At 42.5% G+C, this 17,022-nt stretch overlaps 1 protein-coding gene across 1 annotated transcript in view; it reads left to right on the forward strand.

Annotated features, from left to right (window-relative positions):
* The window catches only part of gipr (gastric inhibitory polypeptide receptor), a 102,259-nt gene that overhangs the window by 58,393 nt on the left and 26,844 nt on the right, over nucleotides 1-17,022 (forward strand). The window contains exon 7 of the mRNA XM_039773007.1: nucleotides 13,276-13,423. Within this exon, the coding sequence (XP_039628941.1) occupies nucleotides 13,276-13,423 (148 nt within the window). The remainder of the gene's footprint in view (nucleotides 1-13,275; nucleotides 13,424-17,022) is intronic.

A 17,022-nucleotide genomic window follows, 5' to 3' on the forward strand; every position in this document is an offset into this window, starting at 1 on the left:
ATTAAATGCATTATTTTTCACGTTATGGAGCACATGCATCGAAGCTTCTCAGCTGTGCTTGTGCTAAGAAAAGGAAAGATTTTAAAAATAACGTAACACGATTGTCAATGTGACCTTTTGTAAGTAGTGCCTGGAGGATTCAGTGTGGAGAAACTCTAGAGACAGCGTGTGTATTAACTTGTGGATTTTTCTGTGAGTATTTGGTGGCAGTCTGACAAGTTGCTTGAAGAGGCATTAGCTGAGCTCAGCTCAGACCGAAATTAGATGAATGGGAGGGAGATGATGGCGTGACTCCCCACCGCCTTAACTGTCAATCCCCACAAACACAGTCTCGGAATTTGCATAAGCACACCCCTTCACCTACAATTTTAACTTAGTTACAAAGTGATCAAAACTCTCGTTTATATCCTCGTCCTCTCATTAAACTTGTATCCCGCATTACCTGTGGGCATGTGAAACGCCAGCGTAGCCTGTCTATGAACTTAATTTAAAGTTTAGGTTTACACCTTTCTTTCTTTCGAGGCAGCAACACTCATGAATATGGTAGTATATGTCACTCGCTTCGCTTCTTATTGTTTTTCGCTGCCTTCTCAATTATATAATGCATGTTTTCTTAAGCGCTTTTTGGAGGTCTTCCTGGTTTTCTACGCACTGCGTTGACAATCAGTTCATGTGATTACGTGGGAGGCGTGATGATGTCACACGAAACTCCGCCCCCCCACGTCATTCCAGCTCAACTCCATTACAGTTAATGGAGAAAATACCTTCCAGTTATGACCATTAGGCGTAGAATTTCGAAATGAAACCTTTTGTAAGTAAGCTGTAAGGAATGAGCCTGCCAAATTTCAGCCTTCTACCTACACGGGAAGTTGGAGAATTAGTGATGAGTCAGTGAGTGAGTGAGTGAGTGAGGGCTTTGCCTTTTATTAGTATATATATATATATATATATATATATATATATATATATATATATATATATATATATATATATATATATATATTGTAGCAGACGACCAGGTGATCTTGCCCCACTGGGACGCCTGAAAGAGGGTCGGACCACGGGAAGGACACTGTTTTTCCATGGACGCAAGAGGGCAGCCCCCTTGGATTCCATCAGTGCCACAGAAATAGATCTAAGAAGCTCAACCTTGTGGGGACCCGTGGCCACCACCAGGGGGCACCTGTACAGTCCTAGAGCCTTAAAGGACAGCACTTTCACTGCACCAGGAAGTGCTGCCAAACCAGGAACTGTGTTAGGCCAAAATGCTATCAGGTGCAAGGGCAGAACCTCTGCCACACTAGGAAGTGCTGCTGGAAGACCATCACCGAGCACCTGGAGCACATCCAGGGAGTGATAAAAGGGGATTTGCCTCACTTCCTTAAAGGAGCTGGAGTCGGGTGGAAGAGGGCGGAGCTTGCGAGAGAGGAGTGGAGGCGACTGAAGAAATAACGACTGAGTTAGTGTGGAGTTTTGTGCATTGTCGTTGTGTTGTGTGTTGTGTAGAAAAATAAACCATGTGTTGTAGACATCTGGAGTTGTGTCTGTCTGTGACCGAGCTATCTTTTACTATATATATACTGTATACTAGCAAAATACCCGTGCTTCGCAGCGGAGAAGGAGTGTGTTAAAGAAGTTATGAAAAAGGAAAGGAAACATTTTTGAGAATAACATAACCTAATTGTGAATGTAATTGTTTTGTCACTGTTATGAGTGTTGCTGTCATCAAGGATTTGATTATCATTATTTCTTTCATATGAGGTTCGTATTTGGAGGACGTGTTGTTTTGAAGTTACATTCAGAGCTTGTCAACCATTGTAAAGATAAAAGGTTTCATTCATCGAAGTGTTCACTACCCAAATCGCTTTTGTGAATGTAAGATGTTTAACAGGCCTTCCTGGTATTAACTTGTGCTAAACGTACCATGGTGTGACGTAAGGGAAACTGACTGTAAAAAGTCAAAGAGGCGCGTATTTTGAACAGAAAGGGAGAAGACAGTGAAGGAGTGGAAAAGTGAGAAGGAAAACTGTTTAAATAAAGAGCTAGGAAGGTCAATGGAAAGAAGCAGCCAGCGGTAAAGCAAGAAAGACTCCGTAATAAGGGCTGTTCTCCTTTGACAGTTCTGTGGCTCTGCATATTTGTATGCACCTCTCTAAAGTCAGTTTGTCTTCTCTCAGTAATCTTTGTTCCAAACTTGCATCACTGGTTCCGCACACAATACGGTCATGTATAAGGGAACTTTTAATCTCCCCGAAATTGCATGTGCCTGCTAACACTCTCAGATCTGTGACATAGTTGTCTATATTTTCTCCCCTTGCCTAATTTCTTGAAAAAAATCTGAACCTCTCTACAGTTTCATTTATTTTCGGGTTGTAATGTTCATCAAATTTACATATCATTAAGCTCATGGTTAACTCATCAGGTCTTACATCACCGGTCAGCGCCTGACACAATTCTCTGTCGCTCTCTCCAATAAGATAATGGAATAATCTGACTTTAGTGTTTTCCTCTGCCTCTGGCATTGCAAGTTCTGTGTATAACATGTTCTCCATGACTTCGCCAGGTCTTTATTATCAAGGCTTTATACCCTGCGTCTTCTCATTAAACTTGTATCTCACGAATATCTTGTGCGATCTTGCGATGTCCACTGCTTTATTTACGGCTCAGACCCGGCACTTAAAAGTTTCTCTTGCATTTTCGCTGAGTTTTTGCCAAACACTATTCTATCCCTGACCATCTCATCTTCGTTTGCATAAGCACAGCCCTTCACCAGCAATTTTAACTCCGTTAGAAAGTGATCAAAAGTCTCATTTACACCCTGTGTCTTCTCATTAAACTTGTATCGTGCGAATATCGTATTCGTCTTAGGCATGACAAACGCCAGCAGCAGCGTGTCTATGAACTTAATTTAAACTCAAGGTTCACACCGTGCTTTGTTTCTGTAGTAGCTGCACTTATGAATATGCTTTTACGTGTCACTCGCTTCATATTCTTTGGCTGCCTTCTCAATTGTGTAATGCGTTTTTTGAACAGGTTTCATTCATCGAAGTGATCACTACCCAAATTGGTACCCGCTTTTGCTAGCATCAGGAGGACAGCGTAAACCTGCAATACATGCTCCTCCCAGGTGCCGGAATAAATGATCACCTCATCGAGGTAGACGGCACAGTAGGAGTGGTGGGGCTTTAGCACTCTGTCTACCAGAAGCTGAAAGGTTGCTGGCGCACCGTGCAGTCTGAATGGGAGAACCTTGTATTGCCAGTGTCCGCTAGGGCTACTGAATGCTGTCTTTTCTCTTGCAGATGCCGTTAAGAGAATTTGCCAGTATCCCATACTCATATCAAGAGCAGTCAAATAATGCGCAGTCCCCAGTCACTCAAGAAGCTTGTCCACATGGAGCATTGGTTAGGCATCAAATTTGGAGACTTGATTGAGACGCCGAAAGTTATTACAAAATCTCCAAGAGCTGTCTGGCTTAGAAACGAGGACGATGGAACTGGACCATGGGCTGTGACTTTCTTCAATAATGTCCAGGTCCAACATCCGTTGAACTTCCAGCTCCACCTCTGCACAATTTGCCTCCGGGAGGTGATAGGGCCATTCCCTGATTACCACCCCGGGGTCCGTCACGATGTCATGCTCAATCAGCGAGGTGTGTACTGGTGCCTCACTGACCACTCCAGGATGGACAGGATCGCACTTTCCTGTCGCTGGTGGGGAGTCAAATTGTGGTAGAGGTTAAGGTCTGATTTTTTCAAGAAAAGGGAGAGGGTTGGGCCGGTGAGAGGGTGGTCTTACCTATCCCTCCACAGTTTCAGCAAGTTAACGTGATATACCCTCTCGCTCGGTCAACGATTCAGTTGTTTCACCAAGTAGTCGACGAGCCCTTTTCTCTCTTTAACCTCATAAGGGCCCTGCCAATGGGCCAGTAGTTTTGAATGGAAAGTGGGCACGAGTACCATCTCTCAGTCCCCTGGTTGGAATTCCCACAGGGAGGTGTTTCTATTATAATTCTTTGCCTGCACTGGTTGAGCTTGCGACATGTGTTCCTTTAGAAGGGGTCGGAGCCCGTGGAGGCTTGTGGCACCTCCCGTTAATCAAAAAGCACTAGAGTTAAAAGTTGGTCCCAGTTCCTACCATCCATGTTGAATACCTTGCGGAGCATCTATTTAAGGGTTTGGTTGAACCTTTCTATCAACCCATCTGTCTGAGAATGGTAAACAGACATTTTAAGATGCTTAATATGGAGTAACTTGGCAACCTCCATGAACGTATCTGAAGTAAAGTGTGTACCTTGTCCATTAGGACTTCTTTAGTTATACCCACTCGGGAAATAAGCCGTACTAATTCCCGTGTGATATTTTTTGTATTAGCGGAGCCCAGGGGAACCGCCTCTGGGTATCGAGTTGCGTAATCGACCATAACTAATATATATTTATGGCCACGCATTGAAGGTTCTAGGGGGCCTACAAGATCGACACCGATCCTCTCAAAGGGAACATCGATGAGCGGAATTGGAACTAGAGGAGCATGGTCCCTCTTGGGAATCTGACGTAGCTGACACAGGATTGACAGAAACGCTGCACCTCCTCGTTGATTCCAGGCCAATAGAAACTGAGTTTTACTGTCTCTAAGGTCTTTTCGGCCCCGAGATGGGCGCCTAGGAGGTGGACATGAGCCAGTTCGCAGACCTCCCACTGGTAGGTTCACTTTACTAACAACAACTTCCGTACCTCACCTTCATGTTCTGCTACTCGATACAACAGATCGTTTTCTAAAACAAAGTAGTGTCCTGGTGGCATGGAATTTTCTGGCAAAGTGCTGTCAAAAGAAACAATGGCATTCCTGGCAAACTTCAGGGAATCATTGTTCCACTGTTCTCTTTTAAACAAAGTTGGCGCAGACCAAAACTGGTAATCTATGCCAACGAGCGGATCTTGTGGAAGCATCGGGTTAGCAGCTATCCAACCTGATCCTCACCCGCTTGTACTTTCGGGTCAAGGTTCATCACCAGAGAGTCTTCCCCCTGGCTGTCCACGTTATCACTAGTTGCCAAAGAGCATGGCGTGGGAGCAGTTGGGGTGGTGTCTTGTCCATCTATTATCAGACCTAACCTAGCTTTAGGAATGGTTCCTAAAGGGGGGCTCGGGCAATACAGCGACATGCAGTTGTTTTGGTTCACCCTTCCAGGTTATAAAACACTTTATGGACCTATATGATCTGGTCTTCCCATGTACACAGGTCACGCTCATTTGTTGAGCTACCACCTGTTGTGGTAGCACATAACGGTGAGCAGCAATGGTAATATTACTCCCAGAGTCAAATAACGTCACAACCGAGTGCCCGTTCACCAACACCAACCCCATATTTGGGACAGCCAGGGGATTCGACAGAGCACAGTATCTCTCTCTTTTGGTCCAGGTGCAGTCCATTGGCTCAATATTTAATGGGCAGGAGGAGAGCGAATGCCCAACCTCGCCGCACTTAAAACAGTGCGACGGGGCTGGCACCTTTTCCCGGGGTTTAACCGAAGCTTCTGCAGCGCGACAGGTGGGCTCGGGGGTAGTGACACATCCCTTTCAGACGCCGCAAGCAGACTTCTCTGACCCCCCGACTCAGTTCACCGACAGTTGGCGCTCCAGAAGGCCATTCATATCCTTGTATGGATGTCTACAGACCTGCTGGGCAAGGTATTCAGCCACCTGCTCCACCACCTGGTGCGCCTGGTTGATGTCCAGCCTTAGCCAGCGCCCCATCTTGCCCCAGAATTCGAATGCCTGGGCCCTGGTTGGGCGATCGGAGTCAAATTTCCAGTGCCGTCATTCCCTCACCTGCTGGCCCAAGGTTACACTGTAGCGGTTGAGGATCTTGGCCCTCAGGAGGTCATAGTTAGTGGCTTCCTCCTCGGGTAGGTCGTGATAGGCTCGCTGCACGATGCCCTTCAAGTACGGTGCCAGTATGGACACCCATTCTGCCCTCGGCCACTGATATCGAGAGGCAGTCCTCTTGAAAATCATTAAATATGATTCGATGTCTTCTGACTCAGAGAGCGGGACGATTGGAGGGGGTGGAAGCCATGCTGGCTCCGGCTTTACCGTTTCTACTGCTGCTAGCCGCATCTTGCTCTCTGCTAGCTCCTGCTTCTTGGCTACCTGCTCCAGCTTAATAGCCTGGAGCACGTTCATCATCATAGTTAAGACTGTGTTCAAGTCCTGCCCTTCTAACATTCTTCGGACTGTATATCCTGCTGACTACACCACTGTAAAAAGAACACAAAACAAACATAAAAGTTTGGGGTTTCCGGCCCTGTATACTGTAAAGTACTTATGGTCAGTGTTTGCTTTTTCCAAAGTTACAACAGGCAAAGATGGTAGCCAAGGGGAACAATTTATGGGGTGGGACCGGACACAGGCAGATGGAATGCTGGGAAAGAACCGTGGTGGTGGATGGGAGTCATGATGTCATCAGAAGGGGAGCAGAGGGAAGGAAAGGACCTGGAAGTGGCTGGGTTCTGTTAGCGAGTCTGGGTGAATTCAAGGCGGTGGTGCTTCCTTCTTTCTGCAGGAATAAAGAAAGAGAGGTTAGTACCCCACCGTTGTCCCCTGGTACGATATGCTACGTTACTCGTTGGGTCTTTAAGCAGCTCCCTATGCGCTCATGCGTGACTATATATATATATATATATATATATATATATATATATATACAGTGCATCGGAAAGTATTCACAGCGCATCACTTTTCCACATTTTGTTATGTTACAGCCTTATTCCAAAATGGATTAAATTCATTTTTCCTCAGAATTCTACACACAACACCCCATAATGGCAATGTGAAAAAGTTTACTTGAGATTTTTGCAAATTTATTAAAAATAAAAAAACTGAGAAATCACATGTACATAAGTATTCACAGCCTTTGCTCAATACTTTGTCGATGCACCTTTGGCAGCAATTACAGCCTCAAGTCTTTTTGAATATGATGCCACAAGCTTGGCACACCTATCCTGGACCAGTTTTGGCCATTCCTCTTTGCAGCACCTCTCAAGCTCCATTATGTTGGATGGGAAGCGTTGGTGCACAGCCATTTTAAGATCTCTCCAGAGATGTTCAATCGGATTCAAGTCTGGGCCCTGACTGGGCCATTCACGGACATTCACAGAGTTGTCCTGAAGCCACTCTTTTGATATCTTGGCTGTGTGCTTAGGGTCGTTGTCCTGCTGAAAGATGAACCGCCGCTCCAGTCTGAGGTCAAGAGCGCTCTGGAGCAGGTTTTCATCCAGGATGTCTCTGTACATTGCTGCAGTCATCTTTCCCTTCATCCTAACTAGTTAATCTCCCAGTTACTGCCGCTGAAAAACATCCCCACAGCATGATGCTGCCACCACCATGCTTCACTGTAGGGATGGTATTGGCCTGGTGATGAGTGGTGCCTGGTTTCGTCCAAATGTGACGCCTGGCATTCACACCAAAGAGTTCAATCTTTGTCTCATCAGACCAGAGAATTTTGTTTTTCGTGGTCTGAGAGTCCTTCAGGTGCCTTTTGGCAAACTCCAGGCGGGCTGCCATGTGCCTTTTACTAAGGAGTGGCTTCCGTCTGGCCACTTTACCATACAGGCCTGATTGGTGGATTGCTGCAGAAATGGTTGTCCTTCTTGAAGGTTCTCCTCTCTCCACAGAGGACCTCTGGAACTCTGACAGAGTGACCATCGGGTTCTTGGTCACCTACCTGACTGAGGCCCTTCTCCATGATCGCTCAGTTTAGATGGCCAGCCAGCTCTAGGAAGAGTCCTGGTGGTTTCAAACTTCTTCCACTTACGGATAATGGAGGCCACTGTGCTCGTTGGGACCTTCAACGCAGCAGAAATATTTCTGTAACCTTCCCCAGATTTGTGCCTCGAGACAATCCTGTCTCGGAGGTCTACAGACAATTTGTTTGACTTCATGCTTGGTTTGTGCTCTGACATGAACTGTCAACTATGAGACCTTATATAGACAGGTGTGTGCCTTTCCAAATCATGTCCAATCAACTGAATTTACCACAGGTGGACTCCAATTAAGCTGCAGAAACATCTCAAGGATGATCAGGGGAAACAGGTTACACCTGAGCTCAATTTGGAGCTTCATGGCAAAGGCTGTGAATACTTATGTACATGTGCTTTCTCAATTTTTTTATTTTTAATAAATTTGCAAAAATCTCAAGTAAACTTTTTCACGTTGTCATTATGGGGTGTTGTGTGTAGAATTCTGAGGAAAAAAATTAATTTAATCCATTTTGGAATAAGGCTGTAACATAACAAAATGTGGAAAAAGTGATGCGCTGTGAATACTTTCCGGATGCACTGTATATATATGTGTGTGTGTGTGTGTGTCTGTGTTTATGTATATATTGTAAATGGAGTACAGAATTGTAGGAGTCGATTCAAACTTTTGGGGTACAAACCAGGTGGCCCCATTTAATAAAGCAAACTGAAACAAATACTGGGCACAATGGCACAAAACAAAGATGGCATTTCCAGCTTAACAAACAAAATGCTCCTTAGCCTAGCTAAAGTAAGACAACATGATGCAGCTTTCTTCAGGTCAGGTTCTGAGTCTAAATTCATAGACCGGAAGGGGTGGGGCCAGCCCTCACTTAGTGGTTTTTCGGAGCAAGTCAAGTCAAGTCAAGTTGGGGAGCATGCACCAGTACAGTGCATTGCTGTACCCACTACATGACGAAACAAGGGAGACAGGTGGTCCAGTCCCACCCTCCGGAAATGACCCTCCATCTGCCACAGCCAGGTGTTATGTGGGCGACCCCTTGGCCTGGTCCAGCCACTCGGGTACCCAGCAATGAGGATCTTATGAGCTATTTTCTGTTTCTTTTTCTGGTTTCTTTGTGGTGGTGGCCTGCGCCACCTCCACCTACTCAAAGCTTCATGATGCTCCAACAATGATGGACGGATTAAAAGGAAGAAGTCTACGTGACCATCATCATCATCAAGCCCTTCCGTGAGAATCCTAAATCCAAAGAGGACTGTTTCATTTATGTTACGTAGAATGCCCAGAGGGGACTGGGCGGTATCATGGTCTGGAATCCCTACAGATTTTATTTTTTCTCCAGCCGTCTGGAGTTTTTTTGTTTTTTCTGTCCCCCCTGGCCATTGAACCTTACTCTTATTCGATGTTAATGTTGATTTATTTTGATTTATAATTATGTCTTTCATTTTTCTATTCTTTAATATGTAAAGCACTTTGAGCTACTGTTTGTATGAAAATGTGCTATATAAATAAATGTTGTTGTTGTTGTTGTTGTTGGATCACCCTTGGGGAAACGTGCCACATGGCCGTAGTGCTGTAACTGACGCTCCCTCACAATACAGGTAATGTGCCTCATTTGGGACTCCATGAGCAACCGCTCATTTGACACAAAGTCAAACCAGCGGTATCCAAGGATTTTCCGAAGAGACACAGTACCAAAGGAGTCCAGTCTTCGCCTCAGGTCACTGGATAGCATCCATGTCTCGCAACCATATAGCAAGACAGGAAGCACCAGGACTCTAAAGACTTGGAGCTTCGTCTTTTTGCATAGATATCAGGAGCACCACACACCCCTTTCCAGCGACCTCATGACCCCCCATGCTCTCTCAATCAGTCTATTTTCCGGAGCTATGGCTATAAAAGCAGAGACGATGAAGATGATGAGCAAGACGGTCAAAGATGCTTTAAGTACATCTTCTATGTGATTGCTCTAGTGAGCCTCAGTATTTCTGCACATCTTGTGATGAATCTTCATTTTAGCATTTAAGGAATTGTTTTTTTTTTTTTTGTTTTGGAATTTTTTAAGCATTTTTGACATTGTCATCTACTTTTTAATATTATTCTGGGGACACCACAGTGGCACCACCCTATATTGGTTTAATGTTGTTTACTGTGATTATCATTTTCTATGCGATAAGTCATAGTCCAAGAAGTTCACTTTGCTGCATCATTTTGTTTTAAAGGGTGATGCACAGCATGCCTTGGATTAGTTCTAAAAAAAATTGTAAAGAGTGTTAGTAATATTTAAAGGTAATGAAACCAATTAGTGTTGCAAACTTTTGCTTATTGATTTGATCTTAACGTTGTGCTTTGGAGATCAGTTTTCTAATTGGTGGTGCCCCTGTTTCATATTCAACCACCTATTTCCTTTTCAATGCCAATTTCACACCATCATTCTGCTGATTAGATATTTCTACTATTTATGAAGTTTCCAGCATCCTAGGAGAATATTATCTGTTGCATGCCAGGACTGTCTTAAATTATGGGAACTGGCCAGGGGCCAAAGGAGAATAGGGGCCCACAATGTTTCTGAAGCCTTTAGATGTTCCTTTAGATGTGTGTGTGTGATCATCCTGCCATGGACTGGTTCATGTCCAGGGATTGTGCCTGATGTGCGCCCAATGATTTCTTTCCCATAACCCAGCTCAGGATAAGTAGGTTTAGAAATAGGATGCAATGGATACTCAGAGAAATGTAATTGCAATAAATGTGTCTTGAAACATATTACAGAACACATTAAAGCTGACAGGCTGTCATAACATATTTTGAATTAGCTCATTTCAAATGTTGATACTAATGAGCCACACTAAACGAATAAATCATGCTCTTGAGGGAAGTGTTTAATAATTATGGGCAGAGGAAACCTTGCGCTCTTCTTTAAGGTGAATGTATGTAACACAGAGACACATTTTTCCCTGTCTGTACTTCTGAGAGGCAAACTGCTCAATGACATTTTTATTTAATTTTGAAATACTACTTTTCCATAGGGTTCTTTGCTCCTGACCTTTTGCAAAGTTAAGAAACATGGAGCCACTTTCACCACAGTCACCAGACTCATGGTGACTGACACAAAATGTGTATGAAGTGGGAAGAAGAATTGATTGACTGATGTTGATCAACCAGTTAATTAACAATTTTGCCTTTGGCATTGGAAGAAATTAAATTAAAGTGATGGGTTTTCCAGTCATTAGACATCTGTCAAATTAACTGAAACACACTTGTTTTAAGAAACAGAATAATATAATTAATTGATAAACACAAGGATTACAGAAATATGATAACTGCATATATATTGACATAGAAGACAGACAAAATAGACAAACATATAACACATTAGAGACTGGCTGTTTACAGGGTATTTAGATTTCTAATTTATCTTGGCACAGTTAAACAGTTTAGCGATACCAGGGCTTTAAGGATGATGTCTGATGTGAGGAATTGTGTGTTGATGCTCCAGGTTCAAGTGGAGGACTCTTCTTTTATTGGGGTGCATTCTTTGGTTTTTTGTTATATAGTCCTTTATCCATGGTGTGATGTTGACTTCCTTAGCTTGCTGTTAGACTCCTTTGCTGTGTCCCCTCTGCAGCTTCACAGGGAAAAGCGTTACTCTTTCTGGCACAAGAGTGTAGGCTCTGAAGTTGCCTTCTTGAAGTAATGCTGCTTTTCAAATCTTCACAGAGTGGGCATAGTCAGAGGCACAGAGCTTAGTCAGGCAGAGTCGTTCTTAGAGGCATTTCAGGGTGTCCAGCTTCAAGCCTCTATGGAGACTTACTTCCAGGCCAAAGAATGTGTGAGCTTTTTGCTCCAGAAAGAGTTGCTGGCTTCTCATCCCAAAGAGGATGGCTCATCATCTTTCGGCACCTCAAAGAGAATAGATCATCAGCCTTCAAATCCCCAAAAAGAAAGAAGAGATGAATGCAGATAGATAAAAAAGCTTGGGTCCAAACAGAATATGTGGGTGTCTGCTTCACTCTTGTGTAGAGCAGCTCTCACTTTTTTTCTCCTTATTTGAGATGTCTTTAGATTTATAGCAAGTAATCCCATTTGCATTTCCTATACATCCCAAAGCATCAAGTGACTTCAGACTGGTGACATTAACCTCTCATATCATGAAATCCTTTGAGAAGTTAATTAAGTGTCACCTGCTGAACAAAACCAGAACTATCTGGACCCTTACCAATTTCTATAAAGAGCAAAGGGGTTTGAGGAAGTTACAGTAACACTCCTGAATTTACTGTACAAGCACTTGGAAGGATCCAAAAACTTGCAGCATTACTATTTATAGATTTCTCATCTGCTTTTAATACAATCCGACCCCACATTTTAGTTGAAAAACTGATTGATCAATTCTGTTTGGACCCTAACTTGGTGGGGTGGATTCTGGACTTTTTAAGAAATAGAACAGAAAGAAGAAGCTTTCATTGACCTAATGAAGCCAAAGGATATGTCTGTAAATCTCAGTGGCTCCCCTCATTCCACGGTCTCAACTTTAATTAAAGAGGACACAGTGAAGATGGTAGAGCAATACACATATCTGGGGATACTCATTGCAAACAGACTAAACCTTGACCTTTGATCAATAGTTTTAAAGCGGACAGTATATTCTGACACTGAGCTGTATCATAGATTGGTTAAAAAGAAGGCCAATTTAGTTCAGTCAGACAGTAGCCATCCTCTGTCTCCTAAATTTCGGCTTTTGCTGCAGATTTAGACTCCAGAGGGTGAAGAGCAACAGATTTAAGGGCTGCTTTATTCCTAGAGCTGTAAGCATTTTGAATTGTTACTCGTGATACTGCTAAATGCTAAATTCTGAATTAATATTTGTGCACTGTTTCAGATGATTATTCTCCATTGTATTAACACTGAATGTGTGCACTTATGACAACACTGTTTGTCAATTATGTCTTTACTTATTTTCTTGTATCTGTGTAACATTGCCTTTTGGTTTTGTACTTTTTAACTGCAAACAATTTTACTTCAGAGATAATAAAGTTTATCTAACTTAGTTTTGAAGGAAGGTGTAACCTCTGGTGATTGGATCAAGACCCCTTCCAGTTACAGATCCAGTGCCTGCTTATATTTCTGTTATTGTGTCCATCACATCCAACCAGAGTTCAGTTTGCAGTCTGAAGGAGTCTCCATAAAGGTATCAGCTCAATTCTGATTTACACTTTTGTTATCAGATAAAATCCAGAGCTGATATTGGAACAAGCTGTAGTTCAGCCATTCACTTCAGTGTTCACTCAGCTGGATTTCTGCCTCCCTGATAAATCTGCTGTTTTAACAGGCCTAGATTCCCACTGAAAGCTATCAAAATGGGCATTGCCTACTTTTGTCCTACAGGTCAGTGTACACCCTTTCCACCAAGTTAGGGCTTTGTGATTTAATGTTAATTCTTCTATAATCCTTCCACCACTCCACATTAAGCTCCTTTCATGTACTGTAATCTGTGCCTATCCCTTTTTGTGTCTGACAGAAAGTTGCGCTGCACTCGGAATTACATCCACATGAACCTGTTTGCTTCATTTATCCTGCGTGCTGGATCCATTCTGACCCGCGACTCTCTACTCAAGCGGCAAATGGAGTTTACAGATGGGGAGCTTCCTGGTCTGCTGAGTGATCAGGTACTTCAGGAATCACATGGGCTCATGCTGTGCAGTCTCCATGTCACAAAAGTCACTATTTCATTGTCATACCCTCTTTGACTGGCATACATTCTTCAGCATATATTGTACTTCTTCACTAACATAGCTGGCTAAGTAAAATACTTTTGCTCACTTTACTCATTAAAGTTAGTACTCCTGTAACCAGAATAACTTCCCATTCAATACAGTTTACTTTCATACATTCTTAGTGTGTGGAGTGGTGTGTGTAGTACTGGTCACCATACTACAAGAAGGACAAAACAGCACTTAAAGCTATGCAGAGGAGAGCAACCAAGTGCATTCCAGAATTTAAGGAAATGACCTACTCTGACAGAATCAAAAAACTAAAACTAACTCTGTATGGAGACATAATCCAGATATTTAAAATCCTCAAAAGCATTGACAAAGTAGATCCAGCAACATTCTTTCAGCTTAAGGATGAATCACATACTCGAGGACGCCAGAGAAAATTAAGGGGAAGTGCATTTAAGACTGAAACCAGGAAGCACTTCTTCACTCAAACAGTTGCGAGAATCTGGAACAAACTACTAAGATATCTAGTTGAAGCAGAAACCTTGACAAGCTTTCAGAAGCATCTGGATGAAATATTGAGACAACTTACCTATTAGCTTCCACCGTCTCCATCCCATACAGCATAGCTGGTCTCACTACCATCCTGTAGACCTTCCCTTTCACTCTTACCGATATCCATCTGTCACAAATGACTCTTGACACTCTTCTCTACCCATTCCACCCTGCCAGCGCTCTCTTCTTCACCTCTCTTCCACAATCCCCATTACTCTGTGCTGTTGATCCCAAGTATTTAAACTCATCCACCTTCGCCAACTCTACTCCCTGCATCCTCACCATTTCACTGACCTGCCCCTCATTTACACACATGTATTCTGTCTTGTTCATACTGTTTCTACTGTCTTGTTCCTTCAGTGTAACTATGGTACTAAAATTTAAATTAAGTTTTAATGCAAGTTTTCCATTTAAAAAATTTCAGTTCTATAAAAATTGAATAGCACATCATGTTGGCATGGAGCCATGCTGTCTCACGACTCCAGAGTCCTAGGTCACTATCTCTCATGTGTCTGTGTTTTTTTTTTGGCTATCCTTCCCACATCTCATATCTGGTAGGTTAATTGGTACTTGACGTGTCCTCCTCAACGGACTGGCTTTGTGTCTATTGTTGGCTCCAGTCTTGTGCTCACCTCCACACAAATCTGAATTTGACTAAAAAAGTCAGCACATGGATTGACAGATTTAAAAAAAATATATGCTTGAAACAGACAATGACTGAACTTATAAAAAGAAAATTGAAGAATAGCCGGTTTAAAATATAGAAAAGGCAGATTACCACCCTTGATTTGAATCTTAATAAGAAAGTGTGAAATGATTCCAGGAAGGAGATACCATTAAGCTGTGAACATTCAATGGTAGTTGGATGTTGAAGATTTGAGACTGTGAGAAGGCTGACATCAGGAGATCTCAGACAAATTGTTAGTTTTGATGGCTATAGGTAAATAGACATGTGTTCTGTGGTGTGTGAATTTGCTACGGATTCTTGATAAAACACTCATTCACTCATTTGTTTATTTATTTGATAAATTAGAACAACATGCATTGTTTAGTTCCAAACAAAGCAGGTGTCTCTTCACCTAATGAATATAGACCAGTGGCACTTATGTCTCATATCATGAAGACCTTTGAGAGGCTGGTCCTGGACTATATGAGTCCTCTTGTGAAAGACCACTTGGACCCATTGTAGTTTTCCTATTGAAAAAAGATTGGAGTGGAGGTTGCAATTACCTCTCTGCTCTACAAGGCTTGTTATCTCCTGGACAAAGCTGGCACACTTGGAACACTGTTTTTTTTAATATCTCGAGTGCCTTCAGTACCATCCTGTCATCCCATTTAAGGGGTAAATTCAGAGAAATGCAGTTGGATGAGCCTATGATGTCCTGGGTAATGGACTATCTGTCGGGCAGACCACAGTTTGTGAGACTCAAGGAATGTGTTTCAGATACAAATGTGAACAACATTGGAGCACCACAAGGAACAGTCTTGTCTCCTTTTCCCTTAACTCTCTAAACCTCAGACTATAAATATAACACCAGATCATTTCATTGCAGAATTCCTTAGATGATTCTGCATTAATGGAGTGTGTTGATAAAGGGAATGAGACAGAGTATAGGAGTCAGGTGGCATGTACTGACAAGGGTTTGATAAGACAGAGTAGAGGGATTAGGTAGAGGACTGCAGCTCAACGTCCACAAAAGCAAGTAACTACTTATTAACTTTCACTGCACCAAACAAACTCTCTGTCTGGTCACTATTCAAGGAGTGGATGTGAAGGTAGTGCACTGCCACAAGTACTTGGGGGTCCACATCAATGACAGACTGGATTAGAATTGTAACACAGACAAGTTATATTAGACAAATTATACAAGAAAAGGCAGAGTAGGCTCTTTTTTCTTAGGAGATTGTATTTCTTTAATGTAAGCAGTGACATCCTTCATATCTTCTACAACTCTGTGATATCCTGTATGATTTTCTATGCTGAGTTGTTTTGGGGTAGTAACATCACTCCAAGAGAGCCCTCCGCCCCCCTAACCCCGTTTTACCAATTGAATTAAAAGGGCAGGCTCAGTTATGGGATGCATTCAAGACCCTCTGGAGCAATTAAGATAGAGAATGAAAACAGAACTAAGTGCCATTATGAACAATGCTGCACATTCTCTCAATGACACACTAACAATTGGTTCCTTCTGCTAACAAATTATTCAACAAAAGTGTGTTTAAGAAACACTACTGGGGCTTCTTATTATCTATGAAAATACACCTAACTCTGACTGTAACTGCTCTTTTATTCTTTAGCTAAGTCAGAAGTTTTCTTTATCTTTAGTAATTCTGGAGTGTAATTGTTTCCAATAGGAGGTTTTAGCTCCTTGGAAATATGTTCTTTTAAATTACTGTGTTTTAATGAACCTTTATTTAAATAATTATAAATTAAAAAAAGGCGCTATCCTTCTCTTAACCAATAGGCGGCGACAAACTCACAGAAAAGAAAGGATACACTTAGCTTAGTTTAATATCGGCTTACGCTGCATAGCAGATAAGAGAAACAAGCAATTCTCGATCCACGGGTGAGGGCCCGGCGTGTAGAATATGCAGTCATTGTCACAGCATAGGAAGGATTTTTGGACCAATTTGACATAGTCTTCTCCATCCAAACAGTTTCTCCAGGTTTGGCAATTCTCCAAGCTGTTTTTATACTGCTTTCTACACGTGCAGGCCCCCAGATGGTACACAGTACAATTCCAAACCAGGACAAAAGATTTTGTGCTGACATCAGACAGCAATTCAAATAACATTCAGTTTTCTTCAGGCTGACGACACATTCCTCCAGCTGTCCCTGTCTATCTTATCCTATGCTTGGCCCAGTAATTCTGAATGCTGACACTCTATGCTAAATCTGGCTCAGCTCTGCATGTTACACAGAAAAGGAATGAAAAATACATTTTAAAAGGGTCTGAACAGAGACAGTGACACTAATCTTAATATTATAACAA

The sequence above is a fragment of the Polypterus senegalus genome, chromosome 12, assembly GCF_016835505.1.
Source record: "Polypterus senegalus isolate Bchr_013 chromosome 12, ASM1683550v1, whole genome shotgun sequence".
Lineage (NCBI taxonomy): Eukaryota > Metazoa > Chordata > Cladistia > Polypteriformes > Polypteridae > Polypterus > Polypterus senegalus.